Below are 17,500 nucleotides of genomic sequence, written 5' to 3'. Positions count from 1 at the left end.
GTATTTCAACCGAGTTTTACCCGCAACAGAGAAGGATGATGTTTGCATATGTTTTTTGGTTGTGTAGTGCGTGTCATTTTTTTACGGGGAAACACATGAAAAGGAATGAGGAAGGAATGGAGGCAGCGTGGCCGAGTGGTTAGGGCGCTCGCCTTGAAATTCGTAGAACCTGGGTTCAAGACCCGCTTTGACCATTCGTTGAATTTGATCCTGGAAGTCCCTGGTTCAACTTCCCAGCCGCACTTTTAAATAGCCAACCGGTTTGACTCCGGCCAGTTGGGATTCTTAACAGTTGTTGCTGTTGTTATTATTCCGTTTCCTTGTGTTTCACTGACCCTGAAAAGCCCCTATGTATGTTCTTCATGGATTTTTGGCGGAAAAAATGGCGGAAATCCGTTCAGCAAGCGTCCATGTTGGAAAAAATCAGGTGAATAGAGATGGAGGAGGTAAAACAAAGAGGGATGCAAAAGAGGATGGGATGACATCATCGAACAGAGGATTGGTCGGAAGGGATCACGTCACAGAGTCCTAGGCCCCTCACGGTTCAAACTAAAAAAACAAGACAATATAAGATTTTTTTACGAATATTTAACAATTATTATTCACCGATAATCACCTGAGGTGAATAATTGTTTTAGTATAAATACACTGGTGATTATTTCAAAAAAGAGAAAAAAAGAACATTTCAACGCGAAATCATCTTCACTTACAGTGGCAAAACGACTACTGGCAGCCATTTTGTCCGTCGAGGTGATTACCGGCTGATAATCCAAGACAGCGAGCCAATGAGAGCGCGCGATTTTGTATAATCACCTGTGTGTTTATACTAAAACGGTTTAATGGGAACAAAAGGAAAACTTATACAAATGGGAAACGTGTGACGCGACCTAGTGCTGTTCTCGTCGCAGTTTACGATCGTTTAGAATAAATTCGAAACTTTCATCTTCTTGCCGCCTCCGGCTCAAGGGACAGGAGACGTAAAGGGAACCTTTTGTAAGCGTACAGGCAGACTTTTCCGACCCTTTGTACCAGTAATCCATCAATGGTAAGTAGTCATCTCGCCACCAGCAAACCCGCCACCAAGACGAGTTATCTCGCCACCCTGCAGTTGCTTAATTTTTAAATTAAACTTTACGGAGTTTTAAGCGCTAGTTTGCTACCCATACAGGCCATACTAATGGAAATGGGCCCACACAAGGACAGAGAAAAACCCTGAACAGGGTGGGAACTGAACCCATGACCATCGGGTTAGATCACCGACTGAGGTACAAGGTCAGGCGGGATCAGGTCGTGGGAATTTTAAGGACGTTCGCTCCCAAAATGTTTCCACGTACAGATTTTTTTTAAACTTGCCACGCAGAAAGGTAAGGATCTACTTTTACTAAAAAGCCAAAAAAAAAAAAAAAAAAAAAATGGTGGGTCACCGTTCTCGTTTTCGAGATCATGAGATGCACTTTTTAAAGGTTGCGTTACTTTAAGACGATCTTAGCTTACAACTGTCAGCAATAAAAAAGCTACATTAGTGAAATTTAGATCAGGTAAACGTACTCAATTCAACATAACTAATATAAATAAATTAACCTTTGCAGCTGATGTCTTTTTCTGAGGTGAAATAGACCTTGAAAAACGATACATATTAGTCTGAGAAAGAAAACTTCGGTCGCACGAGAGCATAAAAGGCGAAATATTTGTAACTTCTAAAGCACAGATTTTTTTTTTTTGTTAAAATGGACAAAGTCAGAAAAGGAAGTGATCTACGGAAAGAAAACTAGGGGTCACGGAGCATTCAAGAGAGTAAAATCGCTGCGAAGTTCTCAAAGCGATGGTATATTCGCACTGTCACGTCATTGCGTGACATTCCCAAGAAGACCTGGGTGCACAGCTATCCCATGATGCCACACGCTTTCACGTTCCATTCTTGTGGAAAATGTTTGCGCCTTTAGCATCGTGTTTACCTTCGTGGTCTGCGATGCATGACGTGTGCGTGACTTGCGCGAAAAAATGCGCAGTAGCAATGTTGAACAGTTATTGAATATGCAGCACCCGTCTGGGCAGACCTTCCGGTTTATCTGAGTAAAGCCCTAGAATTGATACAAAAAAGGGCATTTAACATTATTTTCCCTGGGCTGCCATATGATGTAGCCCCTAACCGTTCAGGCTTGCTGCCCCTCAGTCAAAGGCGGGAAAAATCATGCCAAAAGTTAATGCAGAATTTCCGAGATAAAGGTTTTCTTTCAAACATAATACCCATTCCCCCTGAAACCCACCATGGCTATTCTCTTCGCTCTGGCTCTGTTGTAAATAGCAGTGTTAAAGTAGTTGCAAGGACTGAACGGATGAACAATTTTTGTACTTATAAATATCAATAGTAATATAGTTGCTGGTGCCCTTGTAATTCAGCTGTAGCTGCGAGAGGGGTAAATAAACTGATCAATCAAATCAATCAATCAATGGGCGCGAACGTCCTTAAGAAGTCAATGTCACGGAAATGAATTTGTACAAGTACAAGGAAGGGTTACGTTTTTGCAAACGTTGGCTGTGTAGCACTTGGCCGATTTTGTCTAATTAATGTATCTAAAATTAAAAGGTAAAGTAAGTTACACGCTGGACTGACTCACTGCCCTTGACGCACGCCGTGGAAGCGATCACCATTTCATAATACAAGCCTGGTTTTTCCCATTGCTAAGGCATACAATTCAAAACTTTCCGAATCCGTTTAATCCACATTGAAAGGAAAGAAGGAATAAATTTCTGAACAGAAGCACTCAGCCTCGTTGGTCAGACAAATTAGTAGCCTAAAGGAGTCTACAAGGCCAGTAGTCTTTCCCGCTCGCGAAATTAACTTATTTGAAAATGACGGAAGAATCAGTCCATCACCATGATGGAAGTCGCTGATGATCCGCGGTGAATTTCGATCCTTCTTGAGTTGTTTGAGCTCCTTAAGCCATAAAGTGTTTCTGTTAACATAACTGAATCAAAAACGTCATTAAAACAATGCGAACTCATTAACGTTGCTTGTGCGGCACACAGGGAAGGAGGTGAGAGTTTTTCAACTTCAATAGGGTATTGTTTCAAGAATTTAATTATATGCCTGCCTAAGAAAGAGCAGATGACAGCAATATCTTACAATCACATTGCTTCAATTTCGATCCAGACCGTAAAATAGAGAGTTTTCCGTTCGGTGCGATCAATGTTTCAGATTTTCAGGAAAGTGGCTGGCCTAGGGGCCCAGTTTGTTATGTCTCGTTATTCATTCTTCATGATTTGTTGATTTGGGGTAGTGACCCTGTGAACCTTGGTGGGTTTGTTCTGTTTAGGTACGCACGGAGTATCGACGTTTATGAACCAAGCTTTGCAAGCATGACCTATACGGCTTTGATATTCACCCTCGGAGGGTTTCTGATGTGTAGCTGCTCAGCCTCTAGTTTGTTTTATGCTGCATGTTTTCGTTTGGGTTGCACAGACTAGGGGTCTCTATGGACCCTGGTATCGCAAAGAGTGCTTTCCATATCTCACAGATTGAAATCTTGCTACCTGAAAATCATTTTCATTGCGAAGCTGATATCTGGCTTCATTTTCTTCAAAGATGTCCTCTACGTAACTAGGCAATAGTTTGTATTTCACTTTATACATCATTATAGCTATATCTTGAAGCCTCCGGTTATATAGAGTAGTTAATTTAGCTTTCTCAAGTATTTCTTCATATGTGGCTGATTGTTCCCTGAATACAATCATGCGGAGAGAACGCTCTTGAATCCTTTCCAGTTTCTTCGATCTGATTTAGTACAGAAGTTCCAAACTACATGGCAGCAAGTTAAATTGGGTAAAATTGCAAATTTATATAAATGAAGTTAAGTTTCAGTAGAAATCATATTCTTTAAACGTGACAGGACTCCAGTTTTCTTACTTGTATTTATGCAGATCTCTTGTATATGTGACCTAAACATAAGATCCATTACCAGAAATCGGCGACATTTTGCGCCCGCGAAGTATTTGGTACGCGGTTTCAAATTATCAAGATGGCGGCATAAAGAAAGCAGTACATAGAAAAAACAAGGACTGAAATAACACACTATCAAATGATCTGAATCAATTTAATTTCTTTTTTGAGGTTGTCAATACAAGGGAGAATGAAAAAGGGGAAACTAGAGTCTGGGATCCTGTTCGAATGACGATTTTAGAGAGAAGAAACAACTTCGTTTCATGCGTGTGACTTGGCAGAGTAAAAATAATTTTCAAAAATCAGGGCCCACAGTACACTTAGCCAGCGATATTCTGTATAATAATAATAATCATATATGAAGTACCCACCTTTAAAGATGGCGATCAAAACAAACTGGAGACAGAAACCCTACTTTTCACAAGGAATAATAAGCGCAGTGGTGCGTTTTGTACCGCTTTTATTGCAGAAATGGATGTATTTTTACCTCTTTTATCGCAATTTGGGCGGCAATTTGGGGAATGGATAAAGGCTAATTTTTATCGCGTTTTAAAGTTTGAACATCGATCGACGATTAGAGAGGTCGGCACCAAGGATTCACATCAACGAAATGCTCTAAAATGTGGAGGGAAGGTAGGCACCTCTGAGCTTTTTTGAAAGAATTAGAGAGCTCAAGGAACTGTAACAGCCGTTCGTAAAATGTGTTGTTGGCGGCACGTTGGCGAACTTTCGAGAGACCAAAACTACCGTAAATAATGATATGGTACGTACACTTTACATTTAGAGGTCGGCAAATGTCGTGTATGCCACTTTAGATCTGAAATTTCCACTTCTTCAATTTTCTCCATACATTTCTCTATAACGATCGGCAGCCATTCTTAGAGAGTGGAAGGTCTGGGTCGAGTCAGGGCGTCCGCCATTTTGTCTTAAATTTTGACACCAAGTCATTTTAAACTTTTGCAGTTGGTAATATCTGGTCCATCAATGTTAATATTAATTGATTCATTTTTTACACGAGATAGTAGCATCGCGTTGCACTTATCTTTGTTGCCTCGGAGAAAATTATTTTTGTACCATTGTGATGCAATTTCTCCATTTGCATTGAGCTTGTCTTCCACAGCATTTATAGAATTATCAGACACATAAAAAGCTGGTGATCATCTGCGTACAGTGAAAAGCCAACGCTCTTGACAAAGTGTGATAAATCATTTTGATACAAATTCCACATTAGTGGTCCAAGAGAAGAGCATTGGGGACAACCCCTTTTGACATGTTTCCAATCACTTACTATGGAACCTAATCTAACTCTATTTGGTCTGTCTTGAGATATGATCTTAGTACGTCCCTGTCTGTATCATCAAATCCATTCGCTTAAAGTTTCCTCAGCAAAAGTGCATGCTGCAAACAATCAAATGCTTTTGACATATCCGTTGATAAGATCCCTACCCTCAAATTCCAATCTAATTACAACTTTCAGTCTTCTACTAATCTTATCATGGTTGTTTCACAGGAACGGGTCTTGCGTTACGCAGCTGAGTATGGTGATAGTATAGTGTCATAATGTTGACCAATTTGTTTACATATCAGCTGTTCAATTACTTTTCCTACTGAATCCAGCACTGTCACCGGTCTGTAGTTCTTAACTTCAGCTTTTTCACCCTTTTTATACACGAGTACCCAGTCACCACTTTTCCATGCCTTGGGCCAACTTCTCAAATAAACACTGGTGTTAAAAAGCTTGGTCATAGATGGTGCAATGCCAGGCGAAGCTAATTTCAAGAGTTTTGGAGAAAATAGACGTGGACCATTTGCCTTTGACACGTTTAGTTTATCCAACAGTTCTTTCACTTCAATCTTTCTGAACTGGAAACAATTACTATTTCCATCCACAACTTTAATAGCGACAACATGTGCGTCAAATTTACATTCATTGGACGCTTCATTCCCGACTCCAATACCATCTGCCATTGTTGTAAAATAATATGCCATCACTTCCGCAACTTTCGTCTGGTCAGTTTCTAAGTGATTTACTTCTGTCTTTGTATTAATATGGTTGTTGGAGTTGTTTGTTTTTCTTTCCCTAAAAAGGGCTTAAATGTGTTGTAATACTTCCAGGGATTTCTCCCGAGGTCCACTGAAATCTTTGACCAGTATTCTCTGATAGCTTTTCGTCTGCAGAGTGTGGCTATGTTTCTCGATTTCTTTTTCAGTTCAAATTTTTCCAGGCTTCTGTTTTTTTCCAAGCAGCTTAGTGTAATTCCTCTTTTTCTTGATAGCCTCCCTCCAATCTTTTGTCATGAAGGCAACATCTTTTGATCGGACTTTTCTTTGCTTTAGTGAAAGGTGTTCGTCCACTACGTGTGTAAAAAGTGATTGCCAGAAAAAATGTATATCGCCTATGTCATAAAACACCTCACAAACGTGCCAAGGAGCTGATTGCAAACCTTCGTTTAACTTTTCCACATCCAGATTTTTGGTACTTCTGTAAGTAATAATTTTGTTAGATGCTGATGAACTTTAACTTTCATGAGGCCTTAAACTAAACCATGGTCACAAATTTCTGGATACATCACACCACTTTCTTCGAACAAATCAGGTTTATTTGTAAGAATATCGTCAATCAATGTTTTCAAAGAATTTGTAATGCGTGTAGGATCCTTGATCAAGCATTCTGGTCCATACACCTCTTCCAGGTCTGTTAGAATCTTACATTCTCTCCGATTGGGATTCATCCTGTCAAGGTTTAAGTCTCTAGTTATGATTACAGTTTTTTTTCCTGAGTTTCCCACATAGTTGAAGAATGTAGTATGATCTTTTTTGATGGCAACCATGACGAAATAAATGCCATCACTCCTCCTCCTCCCTTCTTCCGGTCTTTTCTATACAGGACATAGCCATTCAATTGGAATTGTGTATTAGGGTACGTATCATCAATTTTTGTTTCCGTGCGTACTATTATCTGTGACTTGAGCTTGTTATTGAGAAGTTTCAGATCTTCAAATTTATTTTGGATACTATTTATATTTAAGTGACTTATAAGAACATTTGCCCACTTATTGCTTCTGATTTCAAATTCGAATGTACTGGTTTGCTGTTTCGTCGATTCCTGGCTTCTAGTTGTGTTTAATGAATTGCATTGCTCCGCATCATTTGAATCAGATTGATCCCTAAGCCACAAAGATTGGATGGCTGACGCATTTGAGACCATTAAACAGTAACTGGTCGAATGTACACACCGTGCAAATCCATATAACCTTTCTACTTTGCAGGATTTTAAAGTCTCTCAACACCATATTTCCACATTTCATGTGATATGTTCGTTATCATGAAGTACATGTTAACGAGCGATGATTTTTAGGGATAGTTTTACCACACTCTCCACACTTCTCAGGTTCTGGTTTTGGAGAAACAACTCCACTGATCACTACCTTTGTCAGTTGGAAGCTCGAATAAGAGTTGGAATAATAACTGATCTTGAACCTAAGTAGCGTTGAGATTCAATATGGCGTCGTGTTTTGAGAAAGATCGGTTCAAACGGAAAATCCGACTGAAATCCAGTTGATGTAGAGCCATCCACCTCTGTTGACGTTTTGAAACTATGTATGATATTGGTACCAATAGATAGATGGTCGTATGTCGAGTGCAGTTGTAGAAGTAAAGAGCTGAAAAGGATAAATCTCGGTGCCAAATTTCTTGCTGCCGCAATCTTCGATGACTGCTTCGATGACCCCTGACGAGTTTCCTATTTCTCAATATGCATTCATTTTCATGTATGATGTTTTTGATAACAAGGGCTATTGAATGACCCTTGATATTCACCCTTGGTGGGTTTGTTGTGTCTACGTACATTTCTATAGTATTGCTGTTCATGACCAATGCGTCTATAGCATGCGCTAGAAGCCCTTTATAATCACCCTCGGTGGGTTTGTTGTGTCTAGGTACATACGTACATATAGAATATTGTTGTTCGTGAACAATTTGATTATAGCATGGGCAGAAGGTGCTTGGTAATCACCTTCGGTGGGTTTGTTGTGTCATGATACAGACAAAGTGTTGATGTTCATGAGCAATGCGTTTATATCATGGGCTGGAGGCCCTTGATAATCACCCTTGGTGGGTTTTTGTGTGTCCAGGTACCCATGAAGTATTGATGTTCAAGGACTATGCGTTTTATTGCACGGGATTCAGGTCCTTATCTTTCGCCCTCGGTGGGTCTGTTGTGTCTAGTATTTTTGCCTTTTTCCGCAAGCTTTTCTGCATGCTTTTCTCCAGAGTCTTCCATTGTTATGCTGCGGTCCATTTACCTTTTCGTTCTTTTTTCGCTGTCATTATTATTATTTTGCCGTGTGTTGCTTTATCCCTTTTCGTTCCTTTAGTCATTTTTCACACAGAGTTCTGGTCAACATCTCTGCCGTTTTCCCAAGAAGTCGTTTCCATGACTGAAAAGCTTGATTGCCAGTTCTTGCCTCCAGTGAACCAGGGGCATCTCTGTATCATTCCAGTGTTTTCAATGGATGGAAGTCATTCGCCGTGGAAGTGTTTGATTTCGTTCCTTTTCCACTCAGTATTTGTTGCATTCATCCAAATCGGTTTCAACCATCCTTTGTGCTTACTATACTTTCAAGTGGTTCCGCGATTTGGCCGGAGTCTGTCCTCCAACCAACACGTACTTTTGCGGTAGCAGCCAAGACAGGGAATGGTCCCCTCGCACCCTCGCCTCATGAAAGCACCGAAAGGAGTCGCTTCACGCAGATCTTCCGAGGGTGTTGTCGGAAAGAGCACATATGAGCGATCTACTTGTATTGCATCACTAAGTTATGTTCGTTTTTAGCACTTTCAGGTTTTCTTCGCTTTTCGGTTGTTTTCGCTTTTCGGTTGTTTTCACCATGATGAGCCTATTTCCATTTTCATGGAAATGTGCTAAGCTGACCTGCTAGGGGAAGGCAGTCACTTTTAAGTTTGTCATTCCGAAGCGGGTATATTTTTAGCCTTTTTTCTGCCTCTGCCAGTCGTACGCGTTTGTTTTTACTTTATAAGCCTATGAGCTATTCCACTTAGAGCGACTCTTTCAAGAAGTCTTTCCATGGTATTATTCTCGATATTGCTTAATTACTCACTCAGCTGGTGGAGCTACACCAGCCCCTAATCCTGGAGTCCCTGACAGAAAACTTCTACGACACGCCCGTTGGGCCTCAGTAAGTGCCATTAATACCCATGTCAGATACTCTTTGGAGAGTTTATTAGAGGTCTCAAATTCACTTTCGCCTTCACTCAAGCCCTTTCTTTTAGTTCTACGGAGGGCTTGGCTGGCCAATGCGCCCATATGTCACCTAGCTTGAGTGTCCGGTTGAGTAGTGGAGGCAAAATATGTAATTTGTGATAATCCTGATTAATCCTTTCACGTAGCCCTGGCCTGGTTGTGAGCGGCAGGCGCTTGGAGTGCCACGTGCTCGTGGTTTGTATTTGGCGATCGTTTAGAAGGTGAGGCATTCTACTGTCAACCTTTACCGCGTGCACAAGTCCTGTTTCTTTTTTTGTCCTATCGAGTTGAATTAGTGTTTAATGCCTTCGTTAGGCGGTATTTGATAGCGTTCATTTACATTGTAAGTAGAGCAACTTATGAGCAACTCTGAGCATACCGGAGTAACTCAAATTGAGAGAGTAACTCTGAGCAACCCTGAGGAACTTAAATTCAGAGAGTAACTGCGAGGACCATTCGCTCCGTGACTGAAAATGTGTATAAAAGAACACATCAAGCACTCGATGCTCATTTGGAGCAAAATGAGCAACTCGTGAGTAAGATGAGCAACTCATGAGTAAAATGAGCAACCCACAAGGAGTAAAAATGAGCAACTCATGAGCAAATGAGCAACCCATGAGTAAAAATGAGCAACTCATGAGTAAAATGAGCCACTTATGAATAAAATGAGCAACCCATGAGTAACATGTATTGCACACACTAAGGAAGGCCAGAAGATGTTGTTTCCACTTCATAATTCCTCTTCGTTTCAGTCTAATCTGATGCCAGGTCAAAACATTTCTTGGCTTTACGTTTGCACAAAAAAGTACCGTAAAAGCCCAAAAGATAGATGAACATTCAAGAAAAAAAGTAACATAGTTTTTATATATCTCTGAATCGACTTCTCATCGAAAGATAAATGACTTATATGAATGAAGGAAAAGGTCATGATGTTCTGTCAAAAGGAAAAAAATTGATCATGTGCTAGGCAACCATAAAGGTGCATGTCATCACCTTGTGTCAACTGAATGAACTTTGTCGGGTTCCTGAGAAATGTATCTATTTTGACTTCAGGGTGAACTATTTACATAATCGCGAGTTTGAGCGGCCATGTTATTGAAAATCTAAACAGTTATGAGCATAGGTACCCCAATCTCACGGAGAATCGTTGTTGCGTTACATAAATTTTATGAGGGTTTGTATGGGGAATTTAGCGATCGTAATTTAGGGCATTAAAATTGAAATAAAGATCCATCAGAATTTCTTATCTTGCCTCCTTGTCTTATTTATGGTGTGCTCTTAGCATTTCTGGTCGTTTCAGCGCAATTCTAGGGAGTTTTATTTCTACCGTTGCTTTCTCATATTATAGAGAGAAAACAGCGAACATACAACCCACTGGAATAGCGCTGAAATGGCCAAAGTACGCCACAAAAACACTAATAAGGTATCGAGAAACACACCCAAAATCAAGTTTGCGATTACATGGAAAAATCTCAGCCCGGTTAGCCGACATCGCGGCATTAGGATGCCGGGATCCCTGCTAACGGGGCTGAGGTTTTTTTCATGTAATGGCGTTCACCGGGACAGCCCGGTTAACCGGGCCAGCGATTTCTAACGACATCACTTTAGAGCAAAATGGCCCGCAGAATAGTCGTTTTTTTTGTGTTTAAATAAAGGATCAATAAGATAGCAAACCATAAGGCTTCTTTAAATTATAGAATGGTGAATTTTAATAACAATTTAGCGAGACAAACGTCTGTTCACTTCTTGTTGTTGTTGTCACCTTTTTTTCACATGACATATTCTAAATTTAGTCCAAGCCGGGCTGGCTTACCTCGTGTAATATGGAGCTGAAAGACATCCCGGCAAACCTGACCAGCCCGGCCAGTCAGGCTGCACTGAAGGTTTTAGTTGAAACTGCAAAGAGGTAAGACACGGAAGTAATTTATGAAATTCTTCGCGGGTCACCAGCTTTCTGTTTAGAAATCGAGAAATTTGAAGGACTTCAGTGGGAGATGCTGATCTCCGTTCCTTTTCCTTTTTAAATTCATGGATCAAAGTACAATTTCGTGATAAATCTCTGCTCTTACTTTCTCTAGCCCAGTCGATGTTGTAACTGAGCATTTCTGTGTACTCGACAATATTTTGACACGGAATAAGAGTACTCAGGGGCTTTTTTAAAAATCTGTATCTGGGCCAGTATAAACCTAGTTTTGTTCTATACTCCGTTTTTGAAAACTCAGTCCTTGTTTTATTACGTAGTCCGCAGTCCGAGTCCGCAGTCCACCTTTTATACTGACCGAATTTTAAATATGTCGTGTGAAAAAAGATGACTACAACAAGAAGAAGTGGAAGGAAGTTTGTCTTGCTAAATTGTTATTAAATCTCACCATTCTACAATTTAAAAAAGCCTTAAGGTTTGCTATCTTATACATCTTGTATTTAAACATAAAAAAAAACAACTATTCTGTGGGCCATGTTACTCTAAAGTGAAGTAATGTGGTTATAATTCGCTGGCCCCACTAACCGGGCTGTCCCGGTGAACGCCATTACATGAAAAAATCTCAGCCCGGTTAGCCGGGACCCCGGCATCGTAATGCCGGATGTCGGCTAACCGGGCTGAGATTTTTCCATGTAATCGCAGACTTGATTTTGGGTGTGTTTCTCAGACGTGCCGGGATCTCGGTTAAACGAGCCAGCCCGGCGCATGTAATTGGCTTCTTAGATCTGCTTAGGACTAACTCTTCAAAAATACCATTTGAATTAACCTAAATTATACGTTTTTTGAGTGGGTCTTCGTTTTCGGGGTCTTCGTATTCGACACTACCCTCGTCGGGTATCACATTTCAATGCACGTATGCAAATTTGTTAAGCTCGAATATTACACAACATGATGAATTCACAAAGGCGACATTTTCCAGCGAAAACAAGCAACATATTTGCTATTATAGGCAGAAACCCCTTACTACTTCATTGCGTGCGTGAAGACAAGAAACGCAATCGGGTCAAATTACCATACGCAATAAAATCAATTTCAGAATCAAACTCTTTTCTGAAGAACCTTTTCCTTGAATAATTAAGCATAAAATAAGCGACAAGCTTTCTTCCAAATAATTCTTGGCGTCACATTTCCAAAATTTTGTGCAGAGTTGAGTACAAATAAATACAAATAGCCAGACAACAGAGATCACAGATCCACTTAAGGTGTTCGATTCCTTGTCTGTCTTTGCTAAACCCATAATTTACCAGAGAATTTTCCATTTGGTTTCAGTGCTGTACAGAACACCATCCTTGGTAAAATATTAGAAATACAGCTCACTTTGATTTCGGCTCGACAGGCGAAAGATTGTTGTCGAAGTCCATTGCTCGTCGCTGTTAAGATTCCAAATATTTATTTTTCACCGCATGTCTTGTTTATCCAATTGACTTTTCATTCTTGAGCTCCATAAGGGTACATTTTGTTTCAAGATGCCCTGAAACGCCATTCGCGTTACAGTGACTTTCGACGCCATTGCAGGTTAGATAAATGTTCTCCTGTGTCCACCAGAGAAATCTGCCCATTACCCCAACCCCCTCAAACCTACCAAAATTCGCACAGAAGACTCAATGCACAAAGACACCACTTAGCAGGGGAGTGACAGGCAAGACTTTTACCGACACGGAAAAAAAAATTAAATAAAATGAAATGAATAAAATAAAAATAATAAAACAAAGATACGTTACCTATTTTAATTTCCGACTTGGACTGCCCTACTGGCAACTCAGTAATGATCAGCTTTCTTGTTCGAGTAGTCGACCGTTACATTCGGGCCGTGAAACAACACTGATTTGACATTTTAGTTTTCCCATCGGGGTGTTCAAAGCACTTAACCTCGGTTTTTTTTTCGTAGTTGTATTACCTTCTTGGACTACTGTCTGGGCACTCGAAATAATTTGGATATCGCCGTGACGATTTGATGGATTCCTCGTACAAAAGGTCGGAAAAGTCTGCCTGTACGCTTAGAAAAGGCCCCTTTAAGTCTCCTATCCCTGTAACAGGACGTGGCAAGTAGATGAAAGTTTCCATTTTATTCTAAACGATCGTAAACTAGGAAGAGGCCAGCATTAGGTCGCCTCACACGTTCCCATTTGTATAAAAAAACAGTTTTCTTTTTGTTCTCATTAAACCATTATATTCGTAAAAAAATCCTATTTTGTCTTTTTTTATCGTTTGAACCATGAGGGGCCTAGGACTCTGTGACGTCATCCCTCTCGAACAATCCCCTGTTTTCCTTTGCATCCCTCTTCATTTTACCTCCTCCATTTCTTTTCATCTCATTTTTACGCCGTTTCTCGCGCCAAAAATTCATGACGTCATTCCTTGTCACGTGTTTCCCCGTTAAAAATGACATGCACTACACAAACAAATGCGTACATCATCCATCTCTGCTGGGGGTATAACATGGTCGAAGTATATGCATAAATTTTATCCAACTCTGCTGGGTGTAAAACACGATCGAAATATCGTACATTAGTACTCAAATTACATTTAGATAATATAGATACTTTTTTTAAAAAGATCTGTTTAACACTTTATTACTCTTTATTAAAACATTTTGCAATATTTGACTGTAAAGGTTGCCATCCTACAAGTAGGTAAGTTTACGTTGGAATAATCCTAGCATACGCTTCCCAACTGAGCGGATCGTTCGCTATCGCGCACCCTCTGAACTATCCAGAAAGAGACTTCCCCTAGTTCTTGTTAGTTTAAACCCTTTTATAATGCTACTTACCTATGCAATCCTGTGCACTCTTGGACCCAACATGAGCTGTGGCAGTAGTGCCCGGGCAAGGGACACATGTTCGGCTCTCGTTATTAGGCTGAAAAGAACGTCGGTCACACAGCACGCATGAAGCCAATCCAGTCGAAGAAAATGAACCGGCCGGGCAAGGGACTGCGATCATAATAAAACACGGTCTTTAACCTCATTTATTGTTACAAATAAGATAATACCTTGAGCAAGATGCTTTTGACTTTTTGTATTTTAGGCTACGTTTTCGGGGGAAAATGTCATAAAAAAGATGTCGACAGGCAGTACTCATAAAGACAAATCAAACGAGTGCAAAACACTGACATGTTCCCAATAACTATTTGTCGCGGATTCCCACCTTCTTTTTGAAGTGCACCTGCTAAAAGAAATTCAGTTTCACTGGTAAGAATGCTTGATACACTTCTCCACCTTTTGCGAGTAAACCCTCATCAAACGTCACAAAATGCACGACTTCTCATATATTCTTTTTTGTGGTATATCTACCCCGCTCTAGACCAGCCATGCATCATCTTTGATGCCTTACTTCGTGAAGTTTATCAAAATTGGGCATGCATCTAATTACGGGCATTTCTGGACATAAGTAAAAATTTCGCGTCTAATTTATGTAACTTCATGGGCGAATCTTTCGGCACGAGATTGAACTCTTGAGAGAAACTGCATAAGCCAACCGAAAGTTTTATCGTCCTGTGGTCTGAATTCTCAATCATGGAGAGGGAGGGAAGGGAAGGTCACTACCCCTTTTCTCCATGCCAATTTCAAGAGGCGTACTAACTAATTAAACATAGCGCAGTTGTTTATTAAACTCTTACCTCCACACTGTACTGAGCTATTGGAACCCTCACCAGGAGTGGTTGTGTTTGCACTGCATTTGAAGCAACTACTTTGTCCCTCGAGAGGCTGATAGTCACCCTTCTGACATCGGAAACAGGGCTCCAATCCCGTGGGTGAATATGAACCAGCTTTGCAACTAGCTGTTGAAGAAGAATTAAAGAAAACATAATGTTCAGCATTAAGGGTATAAGACCGATTTCTAGCCCTTTCCAGCTCTTGTACTTTGATAGGTCATCACTAACCAATCTCTATAAGTTGTGGGAGCGGATTCAGAGCTACCTTGGATTTTCCGAAAATTTAAGCTGAGGCAGTACTTTAACAACTGAATAATTACAGTAAAAGGAACATGCTATTTTGTAATTTCATAAAGTCGAGTTTACAATTGAGGTGATCCTAATGTCTACTCCCACTTCAATTCAGCTCGGCCATCGGTACTTACAATCAAGAGCGAAACAATTCATGCCTTTCTCTCTGATGGTCTTCATAAGTTAATCCATTACCCACCTATACAGCCAGAGCGGTTGTACGTTCTAGTCTCTTCCGTTGACGTTCTTGGTGGACACAACACACACATTTCTTGTGACTCTCGATCTTGATATGTTCCGACGGGGCACTCCTCACAAGTACCAAGCGTCTTGTTCAAATATGTTCCAGAATAACAACTCACTGTAATGCAAGAAAAATACAGTCAACGAATTCTGCTAATTTAACAAAACGCTGAAAAATAGATGATAATTTGAGCAGAAGAAATGTGTAACTTAGCAGCTCTTTGAAGAGAGAAGAAGAAAAGAGAAACTTTATTTAAGTGTCTAGTCGTGGGGTGTAATTTCATTGGTATTTCATCCGGCTCCGGTGGTCTTTCAAAATGCCTTCCTTAGAAACCTTTGGGCCAGCGCACGTTCACTTCATTGATTTATTGACAAACGATAACCCTTATTACGGGATATATTATCATTAGTGTTACATACCACAGATTCCATCTCTATAGGCTTGTCCTTTGTTACACGATCTTACAGGCTCTGAGAAGTTCAGTGATTGCGCGTCAGGGAAAAGCACAGTACCGTTGATATTCAAACTGAAGTTTCCATTCTCCACGGCCTTTTTTATCTCACTGCTGATGTTTTTGGCGATTTTGATACCCACCAGACCTGCTAAAACTTTGCTGCCCTTAGTATCATTTGCTCCAGTGCTGTTTTCAATGAGAACTGACATAAAATATAACATATTAAGTCGGTGAGATTCCCGGGTAAATTAGAAAAATCTATTTCTAATGCTGGCCTGTTTAATAGCCGACTAGTTCATCGCAGCGAAACCGTCGGTTCCTCTGGAAATAAGTGCTTTTCACTTTTAATAAGGGGTTATCGAACGGAAAAAAATTCCGCTTCTAAATATTGCAAACTTAAAAAAAGGCTGGTTTTCACTATCGACGGAGTCGGAGTCGTAAGATCTCTTATGATCTAGTCAAAATCGAAAATTGGAGTCGTAAGCGGAGTCATAACCTCGACGGAATCGGAGTCGGAAGAATCAGAACGTTCCCATTTTCTTCCAATTCCGCTTATGACTCCGTTTCTTATGATCTAGTGAAAAACTTCATTGGCGGGGTCGGAAGCAGAAGCGGAAGAACCAACCAATCACAATGCTTTGTTTTGACCGCCGACCGGTTAGCTCAGTGGGTTAGTATCGGACTACCGTGCGGGAGGTCGTGGGTTTTTATGGAAGGGTGTCGATAAAGTGACAAGATTGTCGTCAATAAACGATTATAGAGAAGGGGGCTTAAGGTTGATAGATTTAGACTCCCAGATTAAAGCCTTAAGACTTGGCTGGATGAAGAGAATTTTCACCCCCAATAATGGCACATGGAAATCGTATCTTCAATATATTTTAAGGAGAAATGGTGGCTTCCTGCTATTTAATTGTAACTACAATATGGTCCATGTAGAAATCACTTCTAAATTTTATCGGGAACTTTTACAGTGGTGGGCCGATTTTCGTAAAAGTTTTGCAGAGGAAAAGGATTGGCAACTTATCATTTGGAATAATAAGGAGGTACTAATCGATAACAAACCTGTTTATTATAGACAGTATTTTAGAGCTGGTATCATCTGTGTACACGATCTTCACTTTGATGTAGGTAATTTAACTTCTTTTAATAGGATCACTTCACTAATAGATAAAAGTAACTTTTTAATATGGACCGGACTACGCAATTTTGTACCGCCCAAATTGAGAAATCTCGATTCCCGTGTTACTTTCGATCTATCAAAACCTTCTTTTAAATATTCTGAATGCGTATTTGATGTATCTAAAGCAAAATCAAAACACTATTACACCCTCTTAGTTGGCGCTAAGGCTCGCCTTCCAAACAATAGTATAAACTTGCAACGGGAATTTAATATTACTAAAGATCAACTTGAAAAGTCTTACCATCTTCCACATACTGTCACTTGTGAGCCTTACCTAAAGGCATTTCAATATAAAGTCCTAAACACAATTTTGTACACTAATGATAAATTGTATAAGATCGGTTACATTGAAAACTATTATTGCTCTTTCTGCAACCATGAGAAGGAAACTTTATACCATCTTCTGTTCAATTGTCCTCATTCAAATAAGTTTTAGAAAGCCTTTGAACTATATATATTTCAGGTAACAAGTCAACAGATAAGTCTGAACCTAAAA

The 17,500-nt window shown here is 40.1% G+C and overlaps 1 protein-coding gene across 1 annotated transcript in view; it reads right to left on the bottom strand.

Moving 5' to 3' along the window:
* LOC137987711 (uncharacterized) overlaps positions 1-17,500 on the bottom strand; it is a 55,091-nt gene that overhangs the window by 20,331 nt on the left and 17,260 nt on the right. The window contains exons 18-21 of the mRNA XM_068833782.1: positions 15,790-16,026; positions 15,326-15,487; positions 14,800-14,961; positions 13,952-14,113 (exon numbers count right to left, since the gene is read on the bottom strand). Coding sequence (XP_068689883.1) covers positions 13,952-14,113; positions 14,800-14,961; positions 15,326-15,487; positions 15,790-16,026 — 723 coding nt within the window. The remainder of the gene's footprint in view (positions 1-13,951; positions 14,114-14,799; positions 14,962-15,325; positions 15,488-15,789; positions 16,027-17,500) is intronic.

This window comes from Montipora foliosa, unplaced genomic scaffold, assembly GCF_036669935.1.
Source record: "Montipora foliosa isolate CH-2021 unplaced genomic scaffold, ASM3666993v2 scaffold_382, whole genome shotgun sequence".
Lineage (NCBI taxonomy): Eukaryota > Metazoa > Cnidaria > Anthozoa > Scleractinia > Acroporidae > Montipora > Montipora foliosa.
Note: the sequence above shows the minus strand (reverse complement) of the source record. Positions and strands in the feature narration are given on the sequence as shown.